Source organism: Hyla sarda, chromosome 1 (assembly GCF_029499605.1).
Source record: "Hyla sarda isolate aHylSar1 chromosome 1, aHylSar1.hap1, whole genome shotgun sequence".
In the NCBI taxonomy this organism is placed as follows: Eukaryota; Metazoa; Chordata; class Amphibia; order Anura; family Hylidae; genus Hyla; species Hyla sarda.
The window spans coordinates 175,334,380-175,347,350 of record NC_079189.1 but is presented as its reverse complement, the minus strand read 5'-3'; the positions used below and the strand labels follow the sequence as shown (position 1 = coordinate 175,347,350).

Genomic DNA, 12,971 nt, shown 5'->3' with positions numbered 1-12,971 from the left:
AGAGAGCACTTAGACCGAAAAGAACAACCTTAACTTCAGAAGCTCATAAGTACTGAAAGGATTAAGATTTTTTTTTTTTTACGGTTCAAAAGATTTATTAAACATTGATAACATATACAACATCCGCCCGAGGGCGGTAGAAGCAGGCAATCGAATACAGTTAGCTGGTATCAGGATTCCATGCAATCAGTACTGAAACATAAACAATCACCATCAGGCGCTGGGTAGTACTAAATAGGCAGGCTAGTAAGACCCAGTCAGTGCAGTACACTGACGTAGGCCATGAGGCCATAGGTGAAGGCCAGATAGAGAGAGTCAGCGGGGATAACCTATAACTAGCAAGGTCGGGGAAACCTTTGACAATGAGAAAGAAATAAACAATAGGATTAAGATTTTTTAATAGAAGTAATTTACAAATCTGTTTAACTTTCTGGAGCCAGGTGATATATAAATTTTTTTTTTCCTGGATAACCCCTTTTAAAAGATCCGGTTACAGCTGTTTGAAATATCTATGAAGAGGGGAGTAGGAGAAAGAATGATCTACTAAGAGACAAGACTACAGCTAGTAGTGATGTATCCTATGTCACAGTGCTTGATTTACAGCTTACACACTGCACAGCACTGCTATATAATGTCCTCCAAGCTGCTTGATTTACAGCTTACACACTGCACAGCATTGCTATATAATGTCCTCCAAGCTGCTTGATTTACAGCTTACACACTGCACAGCATTGCTATATAATGTCCTCCAAGCTGCTTGATTTACAGCTTACACACTGCACAGCACTGCTATATAATGTCCTCCATGCTGCTGCTTCTGAGTGTGTGCTGTAGAGATTTATGGGAGAAGTTTCTCCTCTTCTGTAGGTGCAGTATATGGGAGACACCATAGAAGCCAGGCTCCACACACTATCTGAGGATAACAGAAACTTAGAGATGAAGCCTGCAGAAAGATGCCAGATACAAACAATATAATGTGTACACACACACGCCACAGCAGATTTTAAAGTCACAAGAAACAACACTTTTTTTTTAAATCTGCTACATAATGAATATTAATGTGGTTGTCCACACAGTCTGTTGTGACCATGTAAGTAACTAAGGAAAGTGCTGTGTAAACAAGGCTAACATTCAAGTGCCGAGTTCTTTTCAGATATAGAGGTTTTTACATCAAATGACATTAATAATAAATTCCATCTGCATCTAAACCAAGGGACGGGCCATATACCAGCTAAAGGAATTATTTCACTCTCTGTAGATTATATATACATTGTTATAATTAAGGACTAAATACCGATGAATGTACTTGCAATGTTTTGGACTCTTTTTCTAAGAAGATAAAAAACAAAACAAAAACAACTCCCTTTGGACAATCTAACTAATTCTATATTTAGTTCAACTGTTTACTGAAGTTATCTTTTCGCAATCTTGATATCAAATGGGTATGGAGCAAGAGTCAAGCCGAACCGTCCCTCTAGCATTGGCTCAAATGTGTCACTAGCAAACGAAAAACTGAAAGACTGCAGCAGGTTGACGAACATCAGGAACAGCTCCATCTTGGCTAACTGTTCACCCATACAGACCCGTCGACCTAAATAGAGAGAATAAAAACATGTCAGGATATTGTGAGACACATCTACCAGTCTACTACTAATCTCATCTTTCTACCGTACTACTAAGCTATACATTTTTACATGGATTTTTACATGCATGTTTACAAATTCAAACCTCATAAACATGGCAGACCCAAGCCAAAATGTCAAAATAAATCCACAGCCTTACCAAACATGTGCACGTACATAGCTTACTTTAAAAAAAATCCTGGCTTTATAAAAGAAGAAGTTATTACATTTATTTATTTATTTATCCCCTAACTGTGCAAAATAGAGGAACATTACCCAGTAATAGACCTATAATATATGACATTTATTTAAAGATCATGTACAACCACACTGTTGAGGATAGACCATTGCGGGTTACATTGGGGCATATTATAAGCATATCAATTAAGCAGGTTAATACATCAACTGATAAACAAATACCTGCCTACTTATCTTTACAGAATTAACTCATAAAATTCTGGTTCCCACATAGGGTGCTCATTGTATGCAAACATTTATACACCTCTTAAATAGAGTATGTGGTCCCATCTCTAGCTATGTTTCTCTAGTTGCCGAGGGATTTGTCCAGACTTATAAATTACCCATAGGCCTTGTTAAGACTTTTTTTTCACAAGAGTTTAGTGCTATAATCATGTAGTTTAGTGAAAAACATGTGGTTTCAGACTAAAAAAAAACTAGGTATGGGTTAGCACCACTAAATGGGGCCAACCTGCAGACAAATCCCAGCAAACACAATGCAAATCCGTACATACCACTAAAGAGATACTCTGGGTAAATAAACCTTATCCCCTATCCACAGCATAGGGAATAACTGTCTGAAGTGTTGGGGGGGGGGGGGGGGACCAGACAGCCCACGGTCAGGCAGTTGTCCCCTGTCCTGTAGATTGGGAATATTTTTTATTTTTTTTCCCACCCGAAGTATACCTTTAAAGGGTTACTCCGCTGCTCAGCATTTGGAACAAACTGTTCCGAACGCTGGAGCTGGGAGCTTGAAAAATCGTAGCCCTGCCACCTCATGACATCACCTCAGGGGCGGGGTGAGGGGGCGGGGCTATGACAGCACGAGCTCCCGGTGCGGGCTCCAGCGTTCGGAACAGTTTGTTGCAAACGCTGAGCAGCAGAGTACCCCTTTAACCTAGAATTAACAGGGCTGAGTAACAGGATACATTATATGAATGAACACAGAAGTAAAGCAAGTTTACTTTCCAAGACAAGACACCAACTAGTAAGCTTTAATACAATCTAATTCTAATACAGTATGGTACCAAGACAAGCACCAGCCTATTAATCCATAACTATTATCTTTACAGAGTTTCCAGCCCAAGAAACATATAGGCCCATATTTACTAAGAGTGTTGTGTAGGTTTCTTTGTGGGTTTTAATTCCCTATAATTTATTTTCCACAATATTTACTAAGGTTTCCCTACATTTTCCACTTTCCCTACACTTTGCTTTTTTTTTACACAGGCTCTGATCTGTCTGGTTTTCCTCAGCTGAAATCCACCACATTTTCTGTGGAAACCTTAGTAAATATGCTGTTTTTTTGTGAAAATGTCAGGAACGCGCCCCTTTTTTGAGACCATGCCCCCTTTTCCCAGCGGCCACGTCTCTTTTGGGGGTTTTCTTAGTTTTTTCAATTCTGGTGCAAAATCTGGCGCAGACAGAATTTCTGGCGCAATGCGACAGAATCTGGCGCACAACCCGACAAAACATGTCGGGTTTGCAATAGTAAATGAGGGCCATAGTGATGGAAAGAAAAGTTGAGAAGACTAAGATATTTATGAAGTACAAGGAAGGAATAAGGAGGCACTCACATTTCCAGTAGGTGCAGGATTTCGGACATCTGTGAAGCTCCAGAGCAGGATCAAACAGGAGCCATAATTTTAGCCATTATACGCCACAGCCGACGCTTCATCAGACCACACCTACCTTGGACTGACTGGCTAGGTAAGTACCTTTTGACCTCTGACGATGCAAGGTATGGGCATTAAAATCCCTAGTTAAAATAGATGAAAAACAAAAGGTTGTTTATGAAATCTGTTTTTACTAAGAAGGTTGCATCAGTAGCAGGTATAACCTGTACCACATATGTATAACTGTTCCAATGAGTGCACAAATAAAGGACAAGGTATAGAATAAAGCAGCTAACTCATATCTAGGCAGTCATTCAATCCTAGGTTTCCCTGAGCGTCCGTCTTTAAGATCCACCTAGCTTAATGTTGTAAAAGGGCTCTGCGCCTATCATTACCATCATAATTGTCCACCATTTTAAGCCTAAAAATTAGGGATGCACCGAAAGGAAAGCACACCACTTACAGGAACCACGTCTATAGTTACCTGGGCTTAAAGTTCTTCCTAACCAGTTCCCATTACGATTGATTAATTATGATGGTAACGATAGGCACAGAGCCCTTTTACGACGGTAAGCTAGGTGGATCTTAAAGGGGAACTCCGCTGCTCAGCATTTGGAACAAACTGTTCCGAACGCTGAAGTCGGCGCCGGGAGCTCGTGATCTCGTAGCCCTGCCCCTTCACAACATCATGTTCCGCCCCCTCCATGCAAGTCTATGGGAGGGGGCGTGACAGCCATCACGCACCCTCCCATAGACTTTCATTTAGTTGGCGGGGTGTGACATTATGAGGGGGCGGGGCTATGATATCACAAGCTCCCAGTGGCGGCTCCAGCGTTCGGAACAGTTTGTTCCAAACGCTGAGCAACGGAGTACCCCTTTAAAGACGGACGCTCAGGGAAACCTAGGCTTGAACGACCTCCTAGATATGAGTGTGTTTGCTTAGCTGCTTTATTCTATACCTTGTCCTTTTATTTGTGCACTTATTGGAGCAGTTATACATATGTGGTACAGGTTATACCTGCTACTGTTGCAACCTTCTTAGTTAAAACAGATTTCATTAACAACCTTTTGTTTTTAATCTATTTTAACTAAGGATGTTGATGCCCATACCTTGCAACATCAGAGGTCAGAAGGTACTTACCTAGCCAGTCAGTCCAAGGTAGGTGTGGTCTGATTACAGCTGGCGTGTAATGGCTATAACCATGGCTCCTGTTTGATCCTGGTCTAGCGCCCCACAGATGTCTGCTTTCATGCACCTTGAAAAAAAAGAAATCCTGCCCCTACTGGAAATGTGGGTGCCTCCTTATTCCTTCCTTGTACTTCCACAACTGGCCTAATATGGGAAGAGCACCTCTGTCAGCAATGCAGGTGTCTAGGTCTGTGTATACTGCATAAGCTACACTTCTGTCTTTGCTCAAAAACTGCAGTGGCAGTATTCCAAAAGACGCCAGAAAAAAAAACGGTGCGGAAACCTATTCTAACCATGGCGGGATGGTAATAATCTCCCACTACTGCAGATGTTACGCACAATGGTCACTTCAAATTATTAAGTATATTTACCAATGCCAAATGGAATAAATGCTTCTTTCTTCAGTATCTGTCCATGTTCATCCAGAAATCTGCTGGGGTTGAAGTCATTCGGTTTCTCCCACACCTTTGGATCTCTGTGTACTGCCCAAAGATTTGCCAGCACCACACTGCCCTTAGGAATAGTATACCCCTGGAAGACTGTAAAGAATACACCGTAAAACATAATAAATTATATATATATCTACATACAGCTAATTCCTTTGCAATTTTGTGTGTTTACATTTTTTTTTTTTAAAAAGCCACTAATTTCAGGGGGTTTTCCTAGCAAACACCATTTTGTAACTTTTGGGGGCTTCCGTTTCTATACAGTGCACTTTTCCGTAAAAATGACACCTTATCTTTATTCTGTAGGTCTATATGATACAACCATATCCAATTTATATAGGTTTTGTTTTATTTTACTACTTTTAAAAAATTATACGTTTTGGTACAGAGATGAATATGCTTAAAATTGTCGTCTTCTGACCCCCATTAACACTGATTTTTCTGTATACGCGGCTGTATGAGAGCTCATCTTTTTGCGCAGTGATCTTAGTTTTTATCTGTACCATTTTTGTTTTGATAGGACTTTTAAATCACTTGTTATACATTTTTTATGGTAGATAAAGTGACCAAAAATAAGCAATTCTAGGCTTAGGTATTTTTTATTACGTGTACACCAGTGATTGTGCAGTTTAATTAACATTATATTTAAATTGTTCAGACATTTTTGCAACATCACATATGTTTATTTTTGTTTACATATTTATTTATTTTTTAAATGGGAAAGGGGGGGCATTTAATCTTTTATAATGAAGGGGCTTATTCACATATATTAACTTTTTAGCACAGCACAGCATTGATCAGTGTTGTCAGTGCTCCATTAGTGTAGACTGCCATGGCTTCCTGCACTGAAGGAGCACGGATCAAATGGGACGGCGGCAGATAGGGACCCTCCTCCCATCCTCTCAGTGTTTTTTTTTTTTTTGCGGTAATCCCAATCCGCTCCCTGAGCTAGCCAGCAACAAAATTTCCCACAATTAGATGCCGCAATCCACTTTGATTACGATGTCTAAAGGGTTCCTGCCCGACCCACCGCGTATGAAGTGGGATCCACTGGGTATGAAGTTGGCTCAGCTCCTGAGCACGATTCAAACTGCGGAAGAGTGAATGGAGCGTACATTTATGCCCTGCTTTCTTAAGGAGTTATACAATGGATGATTTAAATAATTTTCATTTCCATTTTTCCTCTTTGGCTTCTAAGAGCCATAACTTTTCCATGGACAGATCCTTATAGGGGCTTTTTTTCTGGACTAATGGTAATTGTTTGATTGGCATGCTTTGTTTTACCATTAAGGAAAGTAAAAAAAACAAACAAAAAAAAACTTCCTGCAGTTTTGGGGATAAACTTTTCAATAAATTAGCATTGTATTTGTGGGTACTGTAAATTCTATATACACTTTTTTATTTTTTATTTCCGGCACTTCTGGGTTACATGAATACTCTACTTGTTATTTCTCTATTTCCTATGATGTCATGTTCATAGTCTGAAGGCTCTGGTTACTTTGGCTGAGGTCAGTAATGCATGCTAGGAGGCTGTACAGTGTTCTCAACCTTGTGCTCTAGAACTATAGGTCATTTATCATCTATAGTATGCATGTATTACCGGACTACACCTAGCATGCACATGGTGGGAGTTGCAGTCCTCCAACAACTAAAAGATGCAGTCCTCTGGGAAAATACTGCCGTATTAGTTCTAATACCACCTGGTATAAATTTATAGGAGGTCCCCACCAGATTTTTTGCCCAGTGGTCTCTACAAACCATAATCCAGCCCTGTCTACATGCCCATGGTTCCCTGGCTTTACACAATGTTTTAATAAACAGCTAAAAATGCAAAAAAAATCTATATATAAATAAAACCTCTATATTTCTCTATATACAGTATATAAATATCAAAGGATAAGGACACATGGCAGTATGTAAAAAGTCTGCTGTGTGTGAGGATAGGTTCTTTACACTAAGCTGCAGCCACCAGTCAGTAAAATGCGTAAGAGGTCTGTGTGTAGAGGTACTGGGACCAGTATATGGCAGTACTAGAACCTAGGAAAGCTGGGTATGGTGGGAAGGGAGGGTGAAGCCTGTAAACATACAGGACAGCACTGCACATAGTTGTAACATTGCAAGAGAAAGAAAAATCAGAAAAAGGTACATGGGAGAAAAAGGTCAGAAAAAAAAGTCAGAAAAAGGTCAGTTTAGGTGCAGACCCGCCATAAAATCCAGTTCATACTAGCACCATGGTTGCTGTTCATGATTGAGCCAACTTGAAAAAGCAAAGGGTCCACATAAGTAGTGATGTTTAGGATTTCTGGAGTCTTTGTTAGCAATAATAGAGTTTAGCTATTCTACATCCTGAACCATAGATATGCCTATTTATCAAGGCTTTATTACTGGAGACAATGGGTTGTTGCTCACCTGTATTTTCAGAAGCCATGTGTGGTACTGAGAGGGGAACAACCACAGTCATTCTCTGCACCTCCATAATAGTGGCCTCTGTAAATGGCATCTGAATCTTGTCGGTCAAGGACGGCGGCCTCTCACGTCCTATAATCGAGTCAATTTCAGCTTGGACTTTTTCTATTTAAAAAGATAAAACAGGTGGGAATTATGAAGTATGCACTTTATGAATAAAGATGAATATAATAATACACATAAAGTTAACAGTGTATTTATATGGGCTTTGGTGGTGATGGTCAGCGAGTCATCCTGCACTCAGCCAATCACCGGCCGAAGCGAAGTCCTTACTTGGCCGGTGATAGGCTGAGCGCCAGTGTGACGTTTTCGGCCCCGGTACCTGCCGCCGGGGCCGAAAACGTCACACTGCGGCTCAGCCTATCAACGGAGGCACCGGGGGAGCGATGGAAGGTATGTACCTCTTTATTTTTTTACTGCCGGCAGTATGATGGGCAATTTTCCAATCCCGGAGTACTCCTTTAACCTTTCCTGGTAAGTGTTATCCTGCAATCCATGTACTAGTTTAGTGGCTCTTCTCTGAACTCTCTCTAGACTATCTATATCCTTTTGGAGATACGGCCTCCAGTACTGCACACAATACTCCAAGTGAGGCCTCACCAGTGCTCTGTACAGCGGCATGAGCACTTCTCTCTTTCTACTGCTTATACCTCTCCCTATACATCCAAGCATTCTGCTAGCGTTTCCTGCTGCTCTATTACATTGTCTTCCTACCTTTAAGTCTTCTGAAATAATTACCCCTAAATCCCTTTCCTCAGATACTAAGGTCAGGGCTGTGTCAAATATTCTATATTCTGCCTGAGGGTTTTTATGCCCCAGGTGCATTATCTTGCACTTATCCACATAAATTTTCAGTTGCCAGAATTCTGACCATTCTTCTAGTTTGCCTAAATCCTTTTCCATTTGGTGTATTCCTCCAGGAACATCAACCTTGTTACATATCTTTGTGTCATCAGCAAAAAGACCAATACCTCACCATCGAGACCTTCTGTAATATCACTAATGAAGATATTAAACAAAATTGGTCCCAGAACAGATCCCTGAGGTACCCCACTGGTGACAAGACCTTGCTCTGAATATTCTTCATTGACTACAACCCTCTGTTGTCTGTCACTCAGCCACTGCCTAATCCATTCAACAATATGGGAGTCCAAGCTCAATGACTGATTGATAAGTCTTCTATGTGGGACAGTGTCAAAAGCCTTACTAAAATCAAGATATGCGATGTCTACTGCCCCTCCACAATCTATTATTTTAGTCACCCAGTCAAAAAAATCAATAAGATTTGTTTGACATGATCTCCCTGAAGTAAACCCATGTTGTTTTTCATCTTACAATCCTTGGGATTTTAGATGTTCCACAATCATATCCTTTGGTAGGGTTTCCATTAATTTCCCCGCTATTGATGTCAGACTTACTGGCCTATAGTTGCTTGATTCTTCTCTACTACCTTTCTTATGAATGGGCACGACAATTTGCAAATTTCCAATCATCTGGGACGACTCCTGTTACCAGTGATTGGTTAAATAAATCTGTTAACGGTTTTGCTAGCTCACCACTAAGCTCTTTTAATAATTTTGCCCCTTTCAGGCATTTAGGTGCCAAATTTTAAATTAATTGTACAAAGGGCTGCATGATAGTCATTTGTCGAAAAATACATTGGAGGTATGCTTTAATTAATATAACTGTCCATATATACATCATCAATGCTTCGCTGTGGAGGCTGGGTAGTTTAAAGGGGTATTCTGGGTAGTCATGCCCCCTCTCATAGACATGAATGGAGGGTGTGTGGCGTGATGTCACTAGGGGGCGTGGCCGTGACGTCACGTCCCCGTCTCCGAGGCAGCACCTGGCACAGAATGCCAGCGGCTGCACAGAGATCGTGGGGGGTCTCCAGCTGTGGGACCCCTATTATCATACATTTTATGCCCTATCCTTTGGATAGGGGATAAGATGTATAAAGCCGGAACACCCCTTTAAAGGGGAACTCCGGTGAAAAAAATTATGTTGTAAAATCAACTGGTGCCATAAAACCCTTCCAGCACTTATCAGCTGCTGTATACTGCAGATATACTTCAGAGAAATTTGTGAAGTTCTTTCTGTCTGACAACAGGACACCTCTTTCTGTGTCAGGAACTGTCCAGAGCAGGAAAGGTTTTCTACGGGGATTTGCTTCTAATCTGGACAGTTCCTGACACGGGAGCACTGTGGTCAGACTGGAAAGAAATTCACAAATTACTCTGTAGTATACAGCAGCTGATAAGTACTGGAAGGATTAAGATTTTGAAATAGAAGTAATTTACAAATCTGTTTAACTTTCTGGCACCAGTTGATTTGAAAACATTTGTTTTCCACCGGCATTCCCCCTTAACTCTGTTGTGAGCCTTTGCCTTCTCTTCCAGAGTGACCTGCAGAGCAGCGATACTGCTGATAGACACCTAGCACACACTTAATGCAAAATGGGAGTTGTGCGGTTACCAGCAGTACCATACATAGCCCTTCAGGGAGCTCAGAAGGAGGAGAGGACTAGGTACCCTGCATCTCTGCCTCGAGAAGATGATAATGTCCATAGACCAGTGTTTCCCAACCAGGGTCCCTCTAGCTGTTGCAAAACTACAACACCCAGCATGCTGGGAGTTGTAGTTTTGCAACAGCTGGAGGCACCCTGGTTGGGCAACATTGCCATAAATGGTCAGTGACCTAATTGGAGCTTCCCAAGGTAGCTGTATAAGAGATGCCATGACAGATACCATACAATGGCATTCATCACCCATAGGCTAATGTGCTGTTTAACATATACTGTATATGTTTGTTCATACACTTGTCTCCAGTCTGGGCAATTGTGTTTGAGTTACATACATCAGGAGCAGCAATGCACATCTATTGTACTCTGCTATACTGGCTGTACAGCTCAGAAATCATTGCCCGAATACAACTGTATCCCAGTGGCGTTGCGACCCGGGTGCGGGGGGTGCGGCCCGCACCGGGTGACACCAACCTAATGGGGTGACACCAAGACGCTCCGTAGCCGCACCCCCCCAGCTACACAGACACTACCTCCCCCATCGGTGCCCGACCGGCCTCCCATCCGTCAGCACAACCCCCCCCCCCCCCGCGCTGTGTGTGCCCGTCCATCAGCAACCCCCCTCTTTCTCCTGCACTGTGCGCCCGTCCATCATCACACACCCCCTCACCTTCACCAGCATTGTGCCCGGCCTCCGCTCCCACGTCTGCGCCGGCCTGACGTCACACCGTATGGCCGCGCAGGAGGACGTCAGTTACGTCACTCGCACGGCGCCCGGTGAGAAGGAGCGCTGCGCTGGATGGGTGAGTGTGTGTGTCTGTCTCTATCTATGTTTGTGTGTGTGAGACTCTGTGTGTGTATGAGACTCTGTGTGTGTGTGACTGTGTGACTCTGTGTGTGTGTGTGTGACTGTGTGTGTGACTGTGAGTGTGTATTTGTGTGTGAGTCTCTCTGTGTTGTATGTGTTTTTTTGTGTGTGTGTGTGGGGGGGGGGGGGGGGGGGGGGGTGGTATAACCAGCAATCTATTGTGGGGAACCTGCGGCCTAATGTGGGGAAACTACTACCAAGTGTGGGGAGTGTATGCTACCTTATGTGGGGAATCTGTGCTACCTAATGTGGAGAATCTGTGCTACCTAATGTGGGGAATCTGTGCTACCTAATGTGGGGAAATTGCTACCTAATGTAGGGTAACTGGTACCTACCTAATGTGGGGGAACTGGTACCAAATGTGGGGAATCTATGCTGCCTAATGTGGGGAATAGATGCTACCTAATGTGGGGAAACTGCGACCTACCTAATGTGGGGGAACTGCTGCCTACCTAATGCTCCCCCCCCTGGCAGTAGCACCCTCATCATCCACCAGCAACACCCCCCCCCCCCCAGCAGCACCTCCATCAGCAGATCCTGATGGTGGATGATGGCGGTGCTCCTGCCAGGAGGATGATCCTGCCGATGGATGATGGGGATGATACTGCCAGGGGGGATGGCTAGTAGCACCCTCATCATCCTCCAGCAACACCCCCTGAGTAGTAGCACCCCCATCATCCACTAGCAACACCACCAATACCCCCCTCCCGTGGTAATAGCATCAGCTAACGGATGTTGAGGGGTGTTACTGCGGTTGTGGTATTATATTCAGAGGGTGCACTGTATGGCAACGTTATATTCAGAGGGCGCAGTTTGTGGTAGTATTATATTCAGAGGGCGCAGTTTGTGGTAGTATTATATTCAGAGGGCGCAGTTTGTGGTAGTATTATTAGAGATGAGCGAACTTGCAGTAAATTCGATTCGTCACAAACTTCTCGGCTCGGCAGTTGATGACTTATCCTGCGTAAATTAGTTCAGCCTTCAGGTGCTCCGGTGGGCTCGGAAAGGTGGATACATTCCTAGGAAAGAGTCTCCTAGGACTGTATCCACCTTTTCCAGCCCACGGGAGCACCTGAAAGCTGAACTAATTTATGCAGGAAAAGTTATCAACTGCCGAGCAGAGAAGTTTGTGACGAGTTGAATTTACTGTAGTTTGCTCATCTCTAATTATTATATTCAGAGGGCGCAGTGGGTGGTAGTATTATATTCAGAGGGTACAGGATGTGGCGGTATTATATTCAGGGGTACAATATGTGGCAAATTTATATTCAGGGGTACAGTATGTGACAGATTTATATTCAGGGGTACAGTATGTGGCAGATTTATATTCAGAGGGTACAGTATGTGGCAGATTTATATTCAGAGGGTACAGTATGTGGCAGATTTATATTCAGAGGGTACAGTATGTGGCAGATTTATATTCAGAGGGCACAGTATGTGGCAGATTTATATTCAGAGGGCACAGTATGTGGCAGATTTATATTCAGAGGGTACAGTATGTGGTAGTATTATATTCAGTGGGTACAGTGTGTGGCGGTATTATATTCAGGGGTACAGTATGTGGCAGATTTATATTCAGAGGGTACAGTATGTGTTGGTATTCAGAATGTACAGTGTGTGGTAGTATTATATTCAGAGGGTACAGTGTATGGAAGGTTTATAATCAAAGAGTATAGTAGTATTATATTTAGAAGATACAGTGTCTCTCAGGTTTATAATAATAATTGTTTTCATATAGAGGATGAGAATGCGCTGACATAGTGAGGAGACGTCTGGGCGTCACATTCTGCAGACAGAAGTTTTAGCTGGAACAAGTCCTGGCGGTATGTACCATCCGAATTAGATAAGGAAAGACTATAGAGAAGACGTCACCTGTAGTCACTGATATCATTGTACATTCTCCTCACTATAGAGAAGACGTCACCTGTAGTCACTGATATTGTGTATTCTCCTCACTATAGAGAAGACGTCACCTGTAGTCACTGATATCATTGTACATTCTC

General features: G+C 42.6%; 1 protein-coding gene across 1 annotated transcript in view; it reads right to left on the bottom strand.

Annotated features, from left to right (window-relative positions):
- Positions 1-454: 454 nt before the first annotated feature.
- The window catches only part of LOC130361409 (cytochrome P450 2U1), a 51,189-nt gene continuing 38,672 nt past the window's right edge, over positions 455-12,971 (bottom strand). Inside the window, exons 3-5 of the mRNA XM_056564364.1 lie at positions 7,520-7,681; positions 5,036-5,203; positions 455-1,591 (exon numbers count right to left, since the gene is read on the bottom strand). Coding sequence (XP_056420339.1) covers positions 1,413-1,591; positions 5,036-5,203; positions 7,520-7,681 — 509 coding nt within the window. The 3' untranslated portion in view covers positions 455-1,412. The remainder of the gene's footprint in view (positions 1,592-5,035; positions 5,204-7,519; positions 7,682-12,971) is intronic.